Raw genomic sequence first — 20,572 nt, 5'->3', positions numbered from 1 at the left:
TCCCATCACATGTGTGTGAGTCTCACCCTGTGAGCCTTTCCCTGTCTCCCCCACATTGCATCTTCTCCTGTCTGTCTCCTGTGCTGCCTCCCCATCAGTGCTCCCTCTCTGCCCTCCCTCTCATCTCTCTCTCTGCTTCTCTTATCTTTGTGTCTCTCAGCCCCTTCCCTGTCTCTGGGTCACACCCATGGCTCCTCCCCTCTTCCCTCTCCCCTATGGGGGCTCAGACACTTCCTGTGACATCACCTGGGTGGGCTCCACCTACTAGGTCCCTATTCTGTCCCTTCCTCCAGGAGAGACTATTGTCCCCAACTCTGCATCCTCTGCACCCCTCAGACCTAGGCCTGTTCTTTTCCTTTCCTTTTTTAAAAAATGTAAACTGTATTGTAATAGGTCCCTGCGATAGGAGGGATGAAGGATGGGAACATGCAGGGGACACAGGAACAAAGTGACATGGCCAGGGCCACAGCTTCTCTCAGGGAGCAGTGGGATGAGAAGAAAAGTTCAAGGATGTGGTGGGGTGGACAAGGGGGGTCACTGTGGCTCCAGTCCACCCACTCCCAGTAAGGTCCTGCAGTGACTGGATCCTCTCGTTTACTCTGGTGCCTTCAAATTCCATCTCTTGTCCTGCCTCTGGCACTAGTGGCTCCTTATTCTGCTCCCTTGACTTGTTTTACTTTGACGGATCTTAAGTAGGATGATGTTTAGAGCCTGAACCCGAACATCCCCTCCTTCTGAAGGTAGTGCCCTTGTCTTCCCTGCTTCTGCCCCGTCTCCAGTCTTACCTTTTCCCCACTTTGGGGCAGAATCTATGATTCCCCTCCTTCCCCCCCTCCCTTCCCCTGGTAAAAAACAAAAGCATTAACTCCCCAGCGAGGGGCAGCAGACAGGAGTGGGCGGCCTGAGGAAGGAGGAGAGCAGGAAGCATCAAGGAGAAGCTCACAGATCTGGAAGGGCAGGGCAGGGGGTACAGAGAGGAGAGGGGGTGAGGGCAGCGGCTGCCCCTGTCCTCTGCCACCCCTGCCCACTGTGCAGGGGGCTTCAGCACAACCGGGGGGACAGGTGTGTGTGGGGTCAGGTCTGCCAGACCACTGTCACCGCTGCTGTCCTCGGACAGAGCTCACCAGTACCTCTGCTGCGGAGCTCACAGACACGGTGACGTCCTGGCAGCGCACCTGCCCGTGGTGGGAAATAGCAGCCACGCTTGGAGTCTTGCCACACACGTGACCCTGCACCTTGTGCTCGTGCGGTTCTGTGTGTGCCGCAGTGGATCCTTCAGAGCAAAAGTTGCCACACACGTCACATGTGAAGGGCAGTCTGTGCAGAGCACTGCAGACCGTGACTGTTAAGGTGATTCTGAAGGAGAAGCTCTGGCCACACTGGGAGTAGTTGTAGGGCTTGTGCACTGTGCTTGCCTGTCCTGTGCGTATGCGTGGTAGCCACGGGGTCCTTGTGTTTGTGGTGCTACTGGCACACCGGGCAGGGCAGGACTCGTAGTCCCGGTGCCTCAGCTCCTGTTGTTTTGGATTGAAGACATTGCAGAAGGCCTTGCTGCACCTCTCACAGGTGTGCTTCCCACAGGTGTGCTCTGACCCCCACCCCCAGGTTGTCAAAGACCCCCGCCAATGCCACCTGTGTCCTCTGTGACCCTGCAGCCCCTCCATCCCTGAATCCCCTGTCTCTCCCTCCCCCAGAGGCTCTGCTCAGCTGGGGACGCTCAGGAGGCTCCAGGGCTGCACTGTGGATATCTCCATAGCACCCAGGGGACACGGCCAGCCTGGGTTCCCTTGTGGATGGCCTCTTTCTCCGAGTCTGTAGCTGTTCTAGCACTCCTGGGCACACAGGGCACACATATAGCGCCCCTTGCTCTTTGCCATCTTCTCCCAGACAGATGAGACCCCAGTCCCATCGACCATCCAGGGTTTGGCTATGGAGGCAGTGGCCAGTGGCGGTGGCTGGAGGGATGGTGGCAGCAGAGACTGGATGCGGCAGGCACAGTGGGCGAGGATACCCGGGGCAGGCAGCGGAGACTTCAGAGCCGCTGTGTCCACTGTGGAGGTGGCCAAGCTGGGGTCTCAGCAGCAAGGGCAGCAGCGGTGGCAGCGGACTCTTGGGGGACAGTGGGAAAGGGGAGCAAGTCCATCTGGATGGGTATGGGTGGGGGCCCTGGCACCGCCTGAAATGGACACTGGGCACAGCCCTGGGAGGTGAACAAGAGGAATGGAGCTCAGGCCAGACTCGCAGGGGATTCTGGGCGTGACCCTAACGTGGCTAGAAGAAGTTCAGGAGGCTGCCCACTCCATGGGGCAGGTAAGGTGGGGAGCAGCATGCAAGGGAACACAGGGAATGTGACCTTGGCCATGATGGGGCAACTGGAGCTCAACAGGGGCTGGAGGGACGAGTTTTGTAGCGCCCAGGCTCAAGGCACCATCCCTGGCCCTCTGGGATGGGCCATGCCTAATGCAAGGCCCTACGGCCTCCAGGCTGCCAACGCACTACTGCTGGCCTGTGGGAGGGAAGGTAAAAGGGCACCTGGACCAGTTCTTTTCATTACCTGGTGACTGGGGGCTCTGGCATTTCCCTAGCTTCCCACCCTATTCCCAGCTGGCAGTGAATAGCACAGGGAGAAAGGGGAAGGGATTGCTCTGAGGACCAGATGCAAGATAGACAGACTGTTCCCTCCCCCTGTACCTGCCCTTCTTGCCCTCAAGCAGATGCACATCTGCGGAAATCCCAGCTGGAGGCAGGGAGGACAGACTAGGACTGTCGGAACAGACACAGATCAAACACCCAGATGCCCCTCCCCTGCTGTTTGTCATGACAGCCCTCCTGCCAATCCTGCCTGTCTCCTTTGCCTCTAGCAATTCTGGCTCTGTGGTCTTGGCTGGTCACTCATCCCCTACCCAGCATAGCACCTGGAACACAGAAGGTACTCAGTTAGTGCCCTTGGTCCATGCCTCCTGGAGATGGGTCAGGGCAGCGTCAGTGTGATTTACAGGAGGTTCTTCCTGACATCTGGAGCAATTCTTTCTGCTCCAAGTTCAATGCTCTGTTTTAGTTCAGTTAGTACAGACTCTGTCCCTTTAGGGACCCTCTGTTACCCTTCTCTCTCCTCCCTTCGCCTCCACCCCAGTCTTTTAGGGAAACATTTAGACGACTATCAGCACTATCAGGTAGAGGCAGTGGTGCCCCTTTTCCTTGAGACTGACGGTTTGTGGGCCCATCACTTGTGCATTCAGCCCTGGGTCTCTAAGTAGGTCCCACCTTCTCGGGCTCTGAGAAGTCTTCCCTCTGTTTGAAGATTCACATTCAGGGAAGGAGGAGGCCCCTTCCTTTGGTCACTGTTTGAGGGTCTTGGAAGTGCTAGGTTAGGATTGTCTAGAGCAGGAAGCTCCGTAGGTAGGGACTGGATCTTTACTTCCTCCAGTACAATGTTCAAGGCATATTCAGTCAGAATATGCTATCAATGCTGGGTGACTGTCTCGGGAAATCCCTTGTAGTGAAGATCAAGACGGTTCCCTTTTAGTTTTATTCCTGGCATGATTGGAAACGTGGCTGAGGGGCCACGATGGATGGTGGTATTAGAGGAAGCCGTAGGAGATTCTGGGAGAGGCACCTGGGTGGGGGGAGGTGCTTCCGCCCTTGTTTACAGGACTGCTTAGTGCGCTCTTTAGCTGGGTCTGGGACTGGTCTCCAAATCACCATAGGCTGGCCTCCACCAGGCTCCCCACACTCTCCTCCTGCCAGCTAGACCTCCTCCATAGCCAGGACCCTGGAAAGCTTGTTTACTTCTCAATTCACATCTTGGTGCCAACAAAGTCTCATTTAAGTTCTTAGTTCACCTCCACTCCCATGCAGGGCCCCACTAGTCTTCCATTGCCCACTATAGCCTTCCTCCTGGTTTCTACTTATTCCACCTCCTTCCTATTTTCACATCCTTTCCAGGTCCCTTCTGCCCTTTGGCACCAACTCCCTGATCCCAGCCTCCTTAGTGCTCAGACTGTTGAGGCCCCTCCTCCATGAGGGCCCCGCCTCCCCACAGCCTCCGCTGCCTGAGGGGCACCCTGTGAGCTCCACTGCAAGTCCTGACTCTGCTTGGCCAAGCTCCTTCCCTGTCCCTGGATTTGGCTTCTACTTGCTTCAGAAATGTTTCTCCTCTGAGGCAGAAAAAGCCCATGGGTAAGTGATTTCTCACTCTTCAGAGGTGGCAGGAAAATGGAGACAGAGCCAGAGAGGAAGAAGGCGGGGCTTGGATGCCACTGGCTGTCTAGCCCTGTAGAGTTGGAGCAGAGGGTATTTCATGGCACCAGAGCTAGACTTTGGTTTGGGGAGTGTAGTCCAGTACCTTGAGAGTTTGGGAAGGGCAGGGAGGTTTGCTGGGGTCACAACGATGTGGAGGCCTACAGTCTGTTCTCCTTCAGACCAGAAAGGTTCTCAGCTCTGATGAGCAAAGTATGAATTAGGGGAGGTTATTCCTTGCTGCTGCTCCTCCAGTGTCCTTCCCACCTGTTTTCCCGGCACTCCTTCATGGCCTTTGCTTTTTGACCTGGTACAGAGCTTGCTTTCTTCATCTTTGTCTTTCCCACAGGGCCCAGCACACAGTATGCTTCCACATGTTCCTGGAATGAGTGAAGTTTCTTCCACCTCGTTCTCCTGCCTCCTTCATCTTTTGGCTCATTTCTCACTGGAGAGTCTGAAAGTCTCTGTGTCGTATCTTCTTAGGGAGGACATCGGTGTGCACTTTGCAGGATAGCAACTCCACTTTCATAAGGTGGAGAGGATTTGGGGTCTTCTTCCTCCAGGCTCAAGGAGCTAGGTATCTATTTTCACAGCTGGTGAAAATATCCCCTACCTTTCTTATCTAATTAAAAAAGTTGTAGTGGGGATTGATTATAGGCCAGGTCAGGCTGTAGGAGGAAAGATTACCAAGTTACCCTGGGGTGTGGCTGCCTCATGGTCTTTAAAAAATTGGATCACCAAGAGGCAGTTTGCTGTTATCACAAAACACATTTGCAACTCTTTCATTTTGAAGACCCTTGAAGTCTTAAACTGTTCTCCACCCTCCACAGCTCCCCACTGCCATGTATACTGTAGGCAGCACCCCAATACCAGAAGCCTAGACAACATTTATCCATGAATGACATCTGTTTTATTAATTATATGTGGTGAAGGTTGATTTCTGTTGCCCTCTAGCAGTTATTGGGCTACTTCTCTCTGTTATCTATTGCTACATGTTATGAGCTTCCAGAAGGCAGATTCATTTTAACCTTAGTAAAACAAAATCGTGCGGAAAGACCAATTTCTTCACCAAGTATATTCCAAATTGATAAATATGATTTCTGGTTTATATTCATTTCATTTATCCTTGTCCCTTTTTTCTTTTACTATCACAATTATCACAAAGCAGAGTGGGGATGAGAAAGAACTAGGAAGAGGAATAAAGAGTTTCCCTTAAAACGTGGTGGTGGAGGCAGGTTGTTGTAGATGATGTTGTTTGAGCTGGGGTGAGTTAGGTGGGTCTTCGTGGATCTGTATTTGGAGGAGAGCTCAGTACTTCGAGGCAGGTTACAACTTTCATATGACTCAGATGACCTGGTATCTTTCCAACAACAAACCAAAGCAAAACTAATGAACTTTCCAACGGAGCAGGTGGCGGTTTGAAACAACTACCTAGGGTTATGAGAGGACCAAGCACAATCTGGTGAGAAAGGACAGAGACAGCTGAGTCCTTACAGGGAGGCCAGACATACCTTACACATTCAAGGTATGAAGGAAGATAACCAGAGAGATAGTTGGCCTTTCCTAAGCCACATCGTGTGCAGTGTATTACTGAGGGTGTCTATTGGGAGGAGGTACATGGAAGAAGGAGCCATGGGCTCTGATCACTCACAACTGCTAGTCTAACATTGGAGATAGAGTATAGTGATGGATGGAATCACTGGATGGATTTCTAGATTCTGTGCTTACAAGGAAAGGACAGATTTGGGGGGAGGAAAACAAAGCTGTTCAGTAAGGCTTCTTGAAAAAAATGACTTTGGATCAGTGCTCATTGTAACAAAGGCCTTCCTGTATTGCAATTGTAGTTTGGAAAATAAGGTAGACAGGCAGATGGATTTCCTTTTACTGCTTTCTCCTGAGGACTTTTATTAGATTCTGCGTTGACAATATTCAGGGTAGAGAAAAGGGAGTAGAGACTCATGGGGGAAGTAGAAAAGAAATTGATTTTCACTGTTGACACCCATGTAACACATCACTTTCCAATCCCTTAATTTCACACCCTTCCTAGCTCTTTCCAGTCTCTTCCTGATTCTGTTTTGGAAAATCTAATTCGTTTCTTCCTGGTAATCCATCTATCTTCAGAAGCAGAAGTGCAGGTTTTCTCATTTGTCAAGTTGATCGTCTTGTTTTGGGGTGATAGAAATGTTAAGAATTTCCAGCACTGGATTCTGACTGAAACTAAACCTGTATGTGTCAGATCATGAATGAGGAACATTGTATTTCACTCTGTCTTCTCTGCAGTTATCCCAGACAAAGAAAAGGCACCTGTTCACAACCATCTCAGAATGATACTAGGTAATTTGGAGTCTATACAGCCTATCTGATTGTTTACCCAAACATGGTACAATGATACTCCCATTACATCTGCATGTAGCGTGGACTCCATAGATTGTGGAAAGGAAGCACATATATTTTGTTCTACATCTACATAGATTTTGGGCTACATTTGAGTGGGTGGATTCGGTCAACATACAGCTGATCTGGTGTGTGTTTTTCTGCAGCCCGATGGGTTTTCACGGACTTGGAATTCAGTTTCTGCCAGACTGGGATGGGATTTGAGAGGTGTAATGCTGGGGTGGTGGGGTAGGTAGGTGAGTTGGCAGAGGTGGCTCTGTTTCCTCTGGGTCTAATAAGCAGATCGTTTGGGGGCTGCCATGCCTTCAAGTTCAAGTCTTAGTTGCACCTATTAATATTTACTTTCAAAATTAGGGTTTCCACTCTCTCTGAAAGCACATGAAGCAAGTTGTACCCCAAGGAGTTTTTATTTTAGAAAGGGAGACAAAATCTTCTTCAAAGTAACATGCAAACTGAATATAGTACAAAGTAGGATCATAGGTGGGAGGATGCCTCTAAGTGATCCATTTGGTTAGGTTGTTCTCAGAAGACTCCTGGGAGATAAGTTTGAATATTTACTTTCTTTAAAATGAGTTCAATTTGATTGCTTCAGCTTTCTTCCTGACTTTTCAGGGAAGCCTTTACTTCTCATTCTCCAGGGAAGAGTTTACATATTTATTACTACTGCAATGGTTTCTCTCTCTTTTCCTTTTCAACACGGATCAAGACTGAGAGTATTATTATTATTATTATTATTATTATTATTATTAATTTCTTAGTATCTAGATCTGTAGCAAATATTTAACTGGATCTGTCTAGTTGGGCTATTGGATTTACTGGTTCAAGGTGTGGTGGAGTTTGTTTTGTGTTTTTGTTGGGGGGCATGGAAGGAAGGTCTGAAAGAGGCTTTTTTAATTGGATCATGGCCCAACCTGAAAATGTAGCATGAACAGATGTTTTTCTGGGAAACAGTTACTCACAATGCCAAGATGGGGTAAATCCCCTCTTCCATGCAGCCTTCTCAGGTTGACCCATGGTGCACAGAAGATACTCCCTAGTCTTGCCAACACTGGAAAATCTTACTACTCTTACCTTCCATCAACTAGGAAGCCATCTGGGATCTTGACATACACTTACCGTGACTGTTCATTTCTTATTGGGAATAACTTTCTAGGTCATACTTCATGTATCTTTTACTTATTTTGTCAGGTGGGGAGGTGTTCAGGAAATGCCCTTAATTGTAAGTTCCCAGAGAGGGGAATTCTCTATATTCCGCTATTCTCTTGCACTGTGTGAAACTGAGTGTGTCATGATTTGGTAGTGTTGATAATTCAGGGTGAAGAAAAATGTTGCTTTTCCTTGAAGCCTTTTGCACAAAGGACTACTGTGGTGCCTGGAATTTGCCTTTATATTCATTTATACTTAGTTGAAATCTTATTTTTTTTAAGATTTTATTTATTTATTTGAGAGAAAGAGAGAGAGAGAGCATGTGTGAGCGCATGAGTTGGGGGGAGGGGCAAGGGGAGAAACAGACTCCCTACCTAGCAAGGAGCCGCACTGGGGCCTTGATCCCAGGATCTCAACCTGAGCCAAAGGCAGACACTTAACTGACTGAGCCACACAGGCACCCCAAAATCTAATCTCTAATAGACTGAATCCAGTCTTTCTCACTTAGAAACTTTTTTGGCTTCTACTTGAGGGACCATCCAGTTTCTCACTTTAGATCCAACGTAATGTACACAGAACCCATCTGTGTAGTGATTTACAGACAGTTCGGGCAAAATGGTAGCAAATACAGATATATCTGTTCTCTGGGAGCTTGCATTATAAGGATATTTCCCTATCCTCTTGATAAGTGAAATCCTATTCTACGCACCATTCAATCCTTTGACCGTTCCCACTCCTCCATTCTCAGGCTAGCCTTACATGTAGTTATTGCAGTTTGAGTATCATGTCATGTTGCCTGATGCCAAAGCATTAGGTGACTTATTTTCCAAATAAAGTAAAGCAATGAAAGTAAGAAAACTGTCTGTTGTCTGTCTGTTCAGTTGTCACACATCAAGGGGATGACACTGCAGCAAATCATAAATGTCACAGATAATGCACTTTGTCTAGGCTGCCTTGGGACACTTCCCTTGTACTATAACTTTGTTGTGGTGAAAGAGACTTGGACCTCAGTTCTTGTGTCAGACTCTGACTTTGCCAAACTGGGCTGTAGATCCTGCGGAACTTCCTTGGCTGTGGCCAGTTAACTCTTCGTACCTCAGGTCTCACTGATGAGGACACGAATACACGTGATGTTCAGTGGGGTGGAGTCCGGAGCCGACAACCAAGAAAGAATTCTTGAGGCGTCTTTGGTGCAAAATTGGTGGTTTATTAAAGCACGGGGACAGGACCTGTGGGCAGAAAGAGCTGCTGCCCTGGCTTGTGAGGGGTGGCTGATTATATACCATGGGGTTGGGGGAGGTAAGGAAAAAAGGGAGGTTGAGAAAGCACTTTCATATGTTAAAGAAGACTCACAGGCTATCAGAGGCCTTGCCATTGTCAAGCCAAGGCTGTCCCTCCCTCTAATGAGCCTCTAACATGAAGACAGTGGGGAGTCTCCCAGAAGAATGATCACAAGTCCTTGTCAATGGGCTTCAAGTTTAAAAGAAATTCCATTCTATTTACATTTCCTTCTGCCTCAACCTCGCTTAATTTTATGGAGGGGATGGTAATGTTAGGGCTCCAGGAAACTGAATTATGGGTTTCTGGAAGTTAGGCTATTGATAAGAAAGCTTCTTCCTTGTAAATCAATAGGACATGTGTAAACTGAGGGAGACTCAGGTCTTGCAGGACTGTGATCTCTGTCAGTTAACCATTTGTTTTTCTTTTCCTTAGCTTTTGGGCAGCCAGGTGTGCCTGAGGAATGTCATGTACATCCCATGGTGGGGGGGTTGGAAGGCATCAGTTTTTGCTTTGTTCTCAGCTTGCCTTCTGTTCCCTCATCAGGTATATATCCCAAGGAACTGAAAGCAGGGACACAAAAAGATATTTGTATACCTGGATTCGTAACAGCATTATTCACGACAGCTAAAAGGTGAAACAACCCTCATGCCTATATTTTCGTGGGTGGATTATTGAATTTGACAGGAGTTTTTCTTGGAGACTTGGGATGGAACTTTTGTTTAGGAGTTTGGAAGGAGCTTAGAGACTGAGAGAAACACAGGGAGGAGGAGAGAAAGAAAGGGGAAGCTGGGGCATTATGGAATTAATACAAGCTGGCACCTGTTCCCTGGCTCCTGTCGGCATTTCTTTAAGCACATTCCCTGAGCAAGCACTTCTTTTGGGAGAGATTGTTTCCTAATGAAACAGATTCATGGACCCAGGGCCCTCTTTAGGAATGCCCTCAGGAAATGCTCTTGAAATAGAAGATGATACATGTTCTAGTCTCCAGTTTCCTCCTTGGTTTGGCCTTTTATCTCTTTAAAACAAATAAAAACAAAAACAAAAAACTAAACAAAACAAAACTTCTTCTAGGAATCTTAAGATACAGTAGTCAATCAATACATCTCTATATTCCCTTCTCTGTCCTAAAAGCCTCATTTCATTGCTTGCTACAATCATGAGCAGATGCTTGTCCTGGGTAGTGCAGGTTGGGGGTAGGAGTATGGAAATCAGAAGGAGGAGGTATATGGATCCTGGTCCTGCCCTCTGGAAGCTCTTAGACTGTAAAGGAATTTAGGTGACACACCTAGCACACTAGCTGATGGAATGGGAAAATGTTTCAGCTGAACATCAGGACAGGCTGTAAGTGCTGGTGAGAAGGGGAGGGAGATTGGGGATGGGGAATCAGTCAGGATGGCTTAGAAAAGGCTTCCTAGCTGTGGGGGAAATGTTGTAGAATACAGTTGAGAAGAGCTAGAGGGTCAAGAGTGGAAAGAAAGAGTGAGACCGGCATCCCTGGCAGGACAGGTACTTACCCAGGCCAAAGGCTCATCCCAGGAAGGGTAGTCGGGTTTTGAGAAGCTGAGTTATAGAGGAGGTGATGGGCCTGAGGGTAGGGGAGAATTAGGGTGGGGCTCTGGCATCTGGGTCAGACGGTCTGGACTGAATAGAAACCCTTGGAATAATTGCAGATTATTGCACAGAAAAAGGGCTTTTCTGAAGATGGTTTGTGGCTGATGTTCCTCTATGTTTTCATAAGGTGGATTTGTGGTATGCTGTCTCAGGATTCCCAATTATGGGTTTGCTTTCTCTTCTGTTAGGTTGCTTGTTCATTTGTTTGTTCTGCCTGCATATATTTATGTCATAAATGTGATTATTTGCTTTCCAGATCTCTTGTTCTTTGGGCTCCTTCTCTGGTATCTTCATACTTTGTCTGTAGGTCCACTGTCCCTCATCTTCAATAAAAGTGGGAAGAGCACAAGGACCATCCTGCACAACACAGTTGGGAGAAACAGAAATTTTCAAGCATTACACGTATCTGATCCAGCCATTCAGATGGTCCTCCTCTGGGATTCCTGCTTAGGATCCATGGATGGACTTCAGAAGAGTGTAGACATTTTTTGAGATGATCAACCTCAGAGGGGTCTGTGACTCAAGAAATGTGAAAAAGCACTGTTGTGTCTTTTTTGGGAGGTAGGTGACTGGGGATGTTTCCCAAGAGAGAGAAACGTGGTACAAACATCGTTAGTGCCAACTACAGGAGCCTCCAAGGATAGTCGAAGGAGCTGAAGGAGAAGCGAAAAGGGAAATGGGTTCAGAGGGAACTAGTAGGAGGGGGGCCCATCTTCCCTGTTCTTCACCCTCTTTCTAGCAGGTATTCCTTCTTTGTATTCTCCATATCCTGACCATTACAGGATTCTAGTTCCCCTTCATTTTAAATCTAATGAGTGCCTGTCACTTATCAGGCTCTTTACCAGGTGCTGTCTCACAACCACGTTATCTCCTGAAATTACTTTGCTGAACGTGCAGTGCACAGAGTGGAGTCAGTTCCTCCCTCAGTCATGCATGTTCACACCATCGCTTCCTCTCAGGCCCCTTTTCAATGTGTTTAATTTTCCCCTTTCTTCCTTATCTCTAATCTCATTTCCCCTCCTCATGGAAGGGGTGGACTGTACATTAATGGTCCTCAGTACAGCTGAATGGAGAATGAGGAGAAAGGGAACCAACATGCTGTCTGACCTTGGCTAGCTGATTTTGGGCCCAAAAGTTTAAGACCAGCAGACCAATATTTGTATTTTAAGCTCAGATGATATATAAAAAAATGGGCCTGTAATTGCAATGAGACATCTAGTCTGTTAATTAATGTGTCACAACTCACGCTCAAGCACTGAGCACATTTCCAAGGTGTGTATTTTTGCACAATACATTCATGCATTGTTGTGTCTTGCAGCTTACTTAGTATATGAAGCTAAATATGTTGGAGGAATCCAAATGGGATTAAATCATGTAGTGTGTAAAAAAGGAGAATGTTGGGTGGTATTTGGTACTTTCTCTGGGAGGAAAGCAGGGATGATTTCTCTATGACATCCTTTGGTATCGGTTTCTGTGATTTTTGGGCTGCAACAGGTGACAAGGGGTTTCTGAGCTTTGGTTGGTGGGTTGAATAATGGATTTAGTAAACATTTATTGTTTACCACGTCTTAGGCATTATGGGAAGAGCACGTACCAGAAGAAATCCGAAGCAGCAGCTTTGAAGCCTGAGCAACAGATCTCAGCAGCCCCAACCCAACTCGGCTTAACTCAGCCTCACTGAACCTGATCTGGGACTCTCAGCAACCTGGGCTTGCTACAGGTCCCTGATCCTAGAATCATTGTCAATTCCAGCTACAATGCTGCGTCAGGCACTTCGCAGATTTGCTCAAAAGCTGGTGCACAGACGTGTGGTGGAGCAACAGAAGGCTGAAACTGCCCCTGTCAGAAGCCAGAACACTCTGGATTTAGTGGTCCTGGGGGTGGGCTACACAGTGGATATAATTATGTGTATCATAGCTGATGAGGTGGCTAGAGATATAGCAGGACCATCCATTGTAATCTGTTTTTTGGTGGCCGGCCTAACTTCTATGCTGGCTGGGCTGTGCTATGCAGAGATTAGCACCCAGGTTCCCCAGTCTGGCTCTTCATATCTCTATAGCTTTGTCACTGTAGGTGAACTCGGGGCTTTCATCACTGGATGGAGCATTATCCTCCAAAACATTGTTTATGTAGCCACTGTTTTCGGAGCCTGGACCTTAGCTTTGGACAACTTTTTTGGGGACCAGATCTCTCAGATCCTGCATGTTTCCCGTGTCTTCGCAGGAATTCTAGTCTTCTTTGTTGTGGGCCTCTTGTACCTGCTCATGGAATTTCTGACTCAGAAAACCAGGCAGATTTTCCTGGTTATCAAAGCGCTTGCATTAGTGAACCTTTTCATTCTTGGTTTTGTCATCATCTCTGGCTTCATTAAGGGGGACCTGCACAACTGGAAGCTCACAGAAGAGGACTACGTACAGGCTGGACTCAATGGCACCTCTAGCTTGGGCCCTCTGGGCTCTGGAGGATTCATGCCTTTTGGCTTCGAGGGGATTCTCCGTGGAACAGCTACCTGTTTCTATCCTTTTCCTGGTTTCACCATTATTATTACCAGAGTTGATGAAGCTGAGAATCCCCAGCGTTCCATCCCCATGGGCATTGTGATTTCACTGTTGATCTCTGTGTTGGTGTATTTTGGTGTCTTTTCGGCGCTTACACTCATGGTGCCTTACTACAAGCTTCAACCTGGGAGCACCTTGCCTGAGGCATTTCTCCATATTGGCTGGGTCCCTGCCTACTATGTTGTAACTTTTGGATTTTTCTGTAGCATTTTTTTAGAAAACATTGGCTTTACATTCTTCATACATCAGGTAATATTCATGATGGCACAGGATGGCCTCCTGTTCCCTGTCTTTGCCAGGATCCAAACTAGCACATACATCCGCATCATGGCCACTGTGATCCTTGTTATTACTGCAGTAATCATGGCATTCTTCTTCAGACTCACTAATCTTGTGGACCTTCAGTCACTTGTATCTTTGTTAACTTTCTCTCTGATGTCTTTTGGTGTACTCATCGTCAGGTATCAGCCAGAGAAGAAGAATGGGGGAAATGAAGTGCAGGTGCAGGAGGAGAATCGACCTGCAGCAGAGAAGCTGACTCTACAGGGACTTTTTTTTCCAGGCAGCCCCACCCCCACTCCACTCTCTGGCCAGGTTGTCTATGTTTGCTCCTCACTGCTTGCTCTGCTGCTGACTCTCCTCTGCCTGGCGCTGGCCCACTGGCCAGGTCTGCTTTCTGGAGACCCAGGTCCAATCACAGTGGTCGTGCTGCTCCTGGTGCTCATCACTGGGATCACTGGGGTCATCTGGAGACAGCCACAGAGCTCCACTCCCCTTCCCTTTAAGGTCCCTGCTCTGCCTCTCCTCCCACTCCTGAGCATCTTTGTGAATGTTTGCCTTATGATGCAGATGACAGCAGCCTCCTGGGCTGGAGTTGGTGTCTGGATGCTGATTGGGTTTGTTATTTACATTAGCTATGGGATCCAGCAAAGCCTGGTCACTTAACTGCATTTAAGGGCCCAAACCATAGACCTTGAGCTCAGCAGTGCCAGTACACATTTCACTTGACATCATTTCACCTCAGTGCAGTCTGGTTCCCTGCACAATAACGGGAAGTACTCCTGAGCTCATGGAATGCTAGGCCTCCCTGGGATGTTGATGGGACAACATTAATAGAGCTTGTATTTATTGTGGAGTGAAGGATGTGTCTTTGGTCTTTCTCCTTTTTTTTTTTTTTAATTGTCTACTTTTCAGTTTGTGTCTGTAGCTGCACACTGACTTTAAATAGCTAATATTGAAAGAGCTAGAAAAAAATGTTTTGTTTTCTTTGGTTTAATATCCAGTAGTGGAAATACTGGACCACATGGTCAGTAGTTCTATTTCTAATTTTTTCTAAAACTTCCATACTGATTTCCACAGTGGCTGCACCAATTTACATGCCCACCCAAAGTGCATGAGGGTTCCTTTTTCTCCACATCCTCACCAACTTTTTATTTCTCGACTTTTTTATTTTTGCTATTGTGACAGGCATAAAATGATATCTTATGTAGTTTTAATGTACATTTCCTTGATGATTAGTGACGCTGAGCATCTTTTCATGTGTCTGTTGCCCATCTGGTATGTTGTCTTTGGAGAAATGTTTATTCAGGTCCTCTGCACATTTTTTAATGGATTATTTGTGGGGTTTTGGTGTTGAGTTATGGAAGATCTTTATGTATTTTGGAAATTACACCTTATTGGATATATTTTTTGCAATATCCTCTCCCATTAGGTAGTTTGTCTTTTTGTTTTGTTGATGGTTTCCTTTTCTGTGCAAATGTTTTTATTTACATGAATTCAAAAAGATATATGCACTCTTATGACAGCGTTATTTACAAAAGCCAGCATATGGAAGCAACTCAAGTGTCCACTGACAGATCAATTGATAAAGAAGATGTAGTATATGTATGTATGTATATATTAATATATATAATATATATGTGTATGTATATATTAATATATAATATATATTTATATATAATGTGAGATAATTCAGCAATAAAGAATGAAATCTTTCCATTTGTAACAAAATAGATATAGCTAGAGGTTATAGTGTTAAGTGGAATCAGCTCAGTTGGAGACAGACTGATACTATTTCACTCATATGTGTATTTAAGAAATAAAACAGGCGCCTGGGGGCACAGCGGTAAGCGTGCTGCCGCTCGGCCCCAGGGCGTGATCCATGCAGGGATCGAACCCCACATCAGGCTCCTCCCGCATGAGCCTGCTTCTTCCTCTCCCACTCCCCCTGCTTGTGTTCCCTCTCTCGCTGGTGCTCTATCTCTGCTCGAATAAATAAATAAAAATCTTAAAAAAAAAAAAAGAAATAAAAGAAATGAACATAGAAGAAAAGGGGATAAATGGAAAAAAAAAACTCTCAAATTTGGGAACAAACTAGTGCTTGCCAAAGGAGAGATGGGTGGGGTGGATGCGGTGAATAGATAAAGTGAATTAAGAATACGCTTAAATTGATGAACCCTGAAATATGTATATAATATTGTTGAATCATTATATTGTACACCTGAGATTAAAATAACAATCACTGTATGTTAATTATACTTCAATCAAAAAATAAGAAACTAGAAAAAACAAAAAAAAAATAAAAATTATGATTGCCGCCTTTTAAGGAGCTTAAATTCTTTTTTATTCTTTTAATTTTCTTTTTTAATTTAAATTCAATTAACCAACATATAGAACATCATTAGTTTCAGATGTAGAGTTCAATAATTCATCAGTTGCATATAACGCCCAGTGCTCATCACATCAATTGCCCTCCTTGGTACCCATCACCCAGTTACCCCAGCCCTCCACCCACCTCTCATCCAGCAACCGTCAGCTTCTTTACTATAGTTAGGGTCTCTCATTGTTTGCTCCCCTCTCTGATTTCTTCCCATTGCATTTTCCCCTCCCTTCCTCTATGATCTTCTGTGCTGTTTCTGTACTCCTCATATGAGTGAAACTACATGATAATTGTCTTTCTCTGATTGATTTATTTCTAAGGAGCTTAAATTCTAATACAAGGAGTAAAGCATAACTATAACAGAATATTGTCATAAGTAATAAACAGATAACGTGTCTTGGGAATTCAGAGTTAAGCATATATTTTGTGGCTGGCACAGTGGTGGGAGTCGATTGGTGAAATCAGAGAAGACTTTGCAGAGGAATGGCATTTGAGTTGGCTCTCTCCAAGGACAGATAGGATTTTCCATAAGTGAGCAGCAGGAAGAGATTGCAGGTGGAGAGAACAACACCAGGAAAAGCGCAGGAAAACAAACCAGTGTTTAGAGCATCCTGAGCAGGGTTTGTAGCTTGAGCCTTGGGTGTATGGGGGGGGGGGCAATAGAACATGCACAGGTGGATTGGAGCCAGAGGTTTCCTCTGAGTACAGAGCACTTTGGCTTTGAACCCACTACCCACGTTGAAAATCCCTGGGGTTCATTCTTCTACTTGGTGATATCTGCATTCTTGGACTTTAAAGTTTCTGTACCGTGGTCTGCTTTGGTCCACCTGCTCAGAAAGTGCACAGCTGGGATCCACATGTCCCAGGTTCTGGTCTTGTTTCCACCACTAACTAGCAATGTGACCTTGAGTAAGCTGCTCTGTTCCTTCCATGCTCTGCTTATTTTTGTGTAACATGAGAGGTCACATCTGATCATTTCTAAAGTTCTGTTTACTTACAAAGTTATAGGATTTCCTCTGATTCTTCTGTCCTGTTATTCTCTCAACTAGGTCTCTCTACTGCAAGTGATCTGAACCTGCATCTGTCTCCTTTTCACTACAACCCAGTGTTGGAGCTGGAGAGGTCCAATAAATAACACCCCATTTCCCCCTCCTGTGTTCGGAATCTATTGATAATCATGACATAGGAACAGATGGTTAAACCCTCAGCTTTAATCTGCAGCCTAATTGTCTTGGTTAATCCTGCATTGCTGACAGACATACTCCCCATCAAAAGTAGTGCTGAGCAACTCCTGCGTCCCAACACAGGATAGAGTCTACTTTTATTAGATTTTCTTGTGTATCAGCAGATTGAAATGTGTGTGTCCTGTAGGCATGTTGGTTCTGGGTGAAAAAAGAAAACCAGCAAAAACCTGGAAGGTGCAGAGTGGAACATGCTCACTGCTATCTCCTCAACTCATAATCAAGTCACAGTGAGAGGGGTGGTAGTCGACAGCGGTCAGGATTAGTACTCTGCTCAGACGTGCTCAAACTTCAGCAGGTGTCACCTCACCTGGAGGGCTTGTGAAAACACAGATTGCTGGGCCCCACTGCCAGCACTTGGAATTCAGGGCTCAGAACTTGTCATTCTAACAAGGTCCCAGGTGATGTTTGATGCTGCTGGTCCAGCGACCACATTGAAAACCTAAGCTCCAGCTGAAGCCCCTCCACAGGTAAAGATGAAGGGAGAGAAACAAAGGCACCCTTCGAACACCTACCTTCATTTATTTGTTATTTTTTAATGAAACATTTAGATTAAAATACCATCATTAATCCATCCACAGTGAGAGAATCATAGCAAACCATTTCACAATGAATATGTATGTCAAATCATCACAATGTTCACATTAAATTCTCACAATTTGTTGTCAATTATTGCTCAATAAAGCTGAAATGTAAAATAAAATACCACAGTTACCTGTGTGTCTTTATTTTCTTTATTTTGTTACCTGATCATAGATTAGGAGTCTATCTTCTTCATTCCCTGAGAGCAGCCAGCTGGGGGCCAGGCACATAATGAGCATTTCATAAATTCGTGTTAAATTGAATTGAGACTTACACATTTCTTTGGTACAGAAAATTCTCCTTCCTTTCAGGCTAGCACTGTGCTACTCCTTTAAAACTATCTTCTGAGAGACCGTTGAAACAGTATTTCTCTCCATCTAGAACGATATCTAGAACTGTATCTAGATCTGTACTCAGACACTTCTAGTTTTGCCTTTGTGTGCTATGCCTGAATTCTAGACCTGTCCTGTCTGTTCCATCAGAGTGGAATCTTGTACAGGAAAAGAGTAGGTTCTCTCCTTCCTCTAGACCCAACAGTGAGAACAGTGTTATTCTTACAAAGAACAGGGAAAATACACCCCCGTGGACAGGAGAATGCGTGACATGACTTCTTGTGGTCTTGCTCCATCTATTTCCATGGGACATGGGGAGGGGCTGGAAGAAGAGAAGTTGATAGAAGGCCCCGCTAGCTCTACCTGACTCCAGGGAATCCCTGTAGATGAGACTGATTCCAGCGAGGGCACAACAGACACTTTTTTGGTGTAGTCAGAGTTTTATGGTTGGCATAGAGGGCTAGTGTTTTTCTACTGTATTTGTGTATAGGGCCTGCTCTGGGAGGAGGGATAGGAAGCTACTTTCTTACTTGTGGAATTTCTCCTCTTCTGAAAAGGGAGTGAGTGATTTCAGAGAAGCCTGATAGAGGCAGAACTACCCATATACTTACCCACTCCTTTAGATGATTTTTTGAAAGGCTGTTGCAAAAACCTTGTGAGAACATCTAAGATTCTTTAGGGAGGGAGAATTTACACCCCAAATGGGAGAAAAATGGACGGAAATAGGAAGAATTAGTAACTGGGTAGGGATTGAAACATCATTACTCTGGAAGGGAAGGTATGAATAGAAACAGAGAGGTATTAGTCAAGAGACACTTCTTGGAGGAGAATGTCTATGGAGCAATTTGGGAAATAAAAGAGAGATAGGTGGGTTGGAAAAGAAAAGGGACAGTAATTCTGGACTGCAAGCACCTTTAGGAGTCATGAAAAAATAAACTCTTGTGAAGGATGTGTTTTCATACTTGAAGGGAATTAGAAGCCAGGGTTTTTTTTGTTGTTTTTGTTTTTTTAATGTTCAGTTAGCTAGCATATAGCACATCATTAGTTTTTGATGTAGAGTTCAAAGATTCATTAGTTGCATATAATACCCAGTTATGAGCCAGGTTTGTATTGTGTATTGTGCCATGGAGTGAGATTCCTGAATCAGGAAGTGATGAGACATGGTTCTCACAGCCATCTGGAGGACAGACAGACAGAAGGATGTGGACAGATAGACTTTTCCTGGGAGACAGTTGTAGCAGCTGCTACAGTCATCTAGATCCTGCTCTCAGAGTGTGGTCCATGGACCAGCAACGTGGTGTCACCTGGGAGCTTGTTAGCAACGCAGACTCTCAGATCCTAACCCAGACCTGCTGAATCAGAATCTGCATTTTTAACAGGCTCCCAAGTGACCTGTATGCTCTTTCAGGCTGAAGAAACACAGCCCTTAGATGATTAATGATAGCTGTCTGGCCTCAGATGAGTACTATGGAAGGTGTGAAAACTTTGGACTTGGGAACAAAGAGGAGGGGCCTAGGCTGGAGAGGTTGAATTTAGGGAAGAGGGAGAAGTGTGCGGTCTGACTGCCCTCCTCTCTCCAGGCCTCCCATGCCAGTCACTATGGCAGGGTTGAGTACTCTGTCCACATTGAGAAAATGTCTGTCGTGCCCATGTTGGAGTCTACTTGGGTCTCAGGGGCCCCTGTGTTGCAAGCATTGGTTGGATCAGGAATGCTGCCAATTCTTTTTCCCTTACTGCATATGATGACCTGAATGAGCAAGGGGAGGTTGTATTAGTCATGTCCCACCTCAGGTTTGTACTGTCCCTTAATCAAATGAGTGATAACCTGATGATACTAATTGAGGAGGCTCTGGAGGTTGGGAGATTGAAATAAGAGTTCTTAACCATCTGCCCTGGAAATTAGGACACTTTGATCTTTCAAAAGCTTTAAGGACAGACCTGATGACTGCATAAGGGGTTATACACTGGTAACGACCAAACTGATGCTTTTAAAGAAATTTTTGGACTATGTTTAATGGGTTAATAACAAACATGAGAGCTATGATTCCAGAGACCTGGAATGACAGGCAATGGAACAATGTTACCAGGTGGGCATTGGAAATTTTTCTTCTGCCTTTGAGGGTTAGTTTACCTCAACCCTAATCAGAATGGGTGAAAAGAGAGGTCAGTAATGAAGGAAAACACATTGAGATTGAACATAAAGAAGACTTTTCTGAGACTAGAGGGTGATGGGGCAGATGGGAGGGTGCAGGCTCTCTGACCCAGTGCATGGCTGTCTCACTTGAGTTTAGAAAACCTCAGATGGACTCCTGCCCAGAAACAGGGAAATGTACAAAATGAACTGCCAAAATCTTTTTTATCCCAAGATTTCTCTAGTCATCTCCTGAAATGAAAGGCTGGGGTGGATATGCAATGGCTCACCGATACAAGTTATTAAATAAACAGCAAGATCTTAAAAAGGAAAATAAATAAATAAATAAATAAATAAATAAATAAATAAATATGCATCCTTAAATAAAGAAGCTCTTA

The 20,572-nt window shown here is 45.5% G+C and overlaps 2 protein-coding genes across 3 annotated transcripts in view; both read left to right on the top strand.

Annotated features, from left to right (window-relative positions):
* Positions 1 to 4,050: 4,050 nt before the first annotated feature.
* The window catches only part of LOC103665219 (cationic amino acid transporter 3-like), a 55,575-nt gene continuing 39,053 nt past the window's right edge, over positions 4,051 to 20,572 (top strand). Inside the window, exon 1 of the mRNA XM_040642214.1 lies at positions 4,051 to 4,179. The gene's annotated coding sequence lies outside the window, so the exon portion shown is untranslated. The remainder of the gene's footprint in view (positions 4,180 to 20,572) is intronic.
* Positions 4,058 to 14,398, top strand: LOC103665263 (cationic amino acid transporter 3-like). 2 transcript variants are annotated; one of them, XM_040642216.1, is made up of 3 exons: positions 4,076 to 4,179; positions 10,979 to 11,232; positions 12,244 to 14,398. In XM_040642216.1, exon 3 carries the CDS (start codon positions 12,429 to 12,431, stop codon positions 14,172 to 14,174), a length of 1,746 nt encoding a protein of 581 aa, XP_040498150.1. In that variant the 5' UTR covers positions 4,076 to 4,179; positions 10,979 to 11,232; positions 12,244 to 12,428; the 3' UTR covers positions 14,175 to 14,398. The 2 variants fall into 2 exon arrangements, with proteins under 2 accessions (XP_040498149.1, XP_040498150.1); XM_040642215.1 differs by lacking the exon at positions 10,979 to 11,232 and having other exon boundaries at positions 4,058 to 4,179.

The sequence above is a fragment of the Ursus maritimus genome, unplaced genomic scaffold (assembly GCF_017311325.1).
Source record: "Ursus maritimus isolate PB19 unplaced genomic scaffold, ASM1731132v1 scaffold_26, whole genome shotgun sequence".
NCBI classification, from domain to species: Eukaryota; Metazoa; Chordata; class Mammalia; order Carnivora; family Ursidae; genus Ursus; species Ursus maritimus.
This window is presented reverse-complemented; position numbering and strand designations above follow the sequence as displayed.

Excerpts from the sequence above, each read along its gene's own strand:
- LOC103665263 (XM_040642215.1), top strand. The coding sequence starts at position 12,429 with ATGCTGCGTCAGGCACTTCGCAGATTTGCTCAAAAGCTGGTGCACAGA.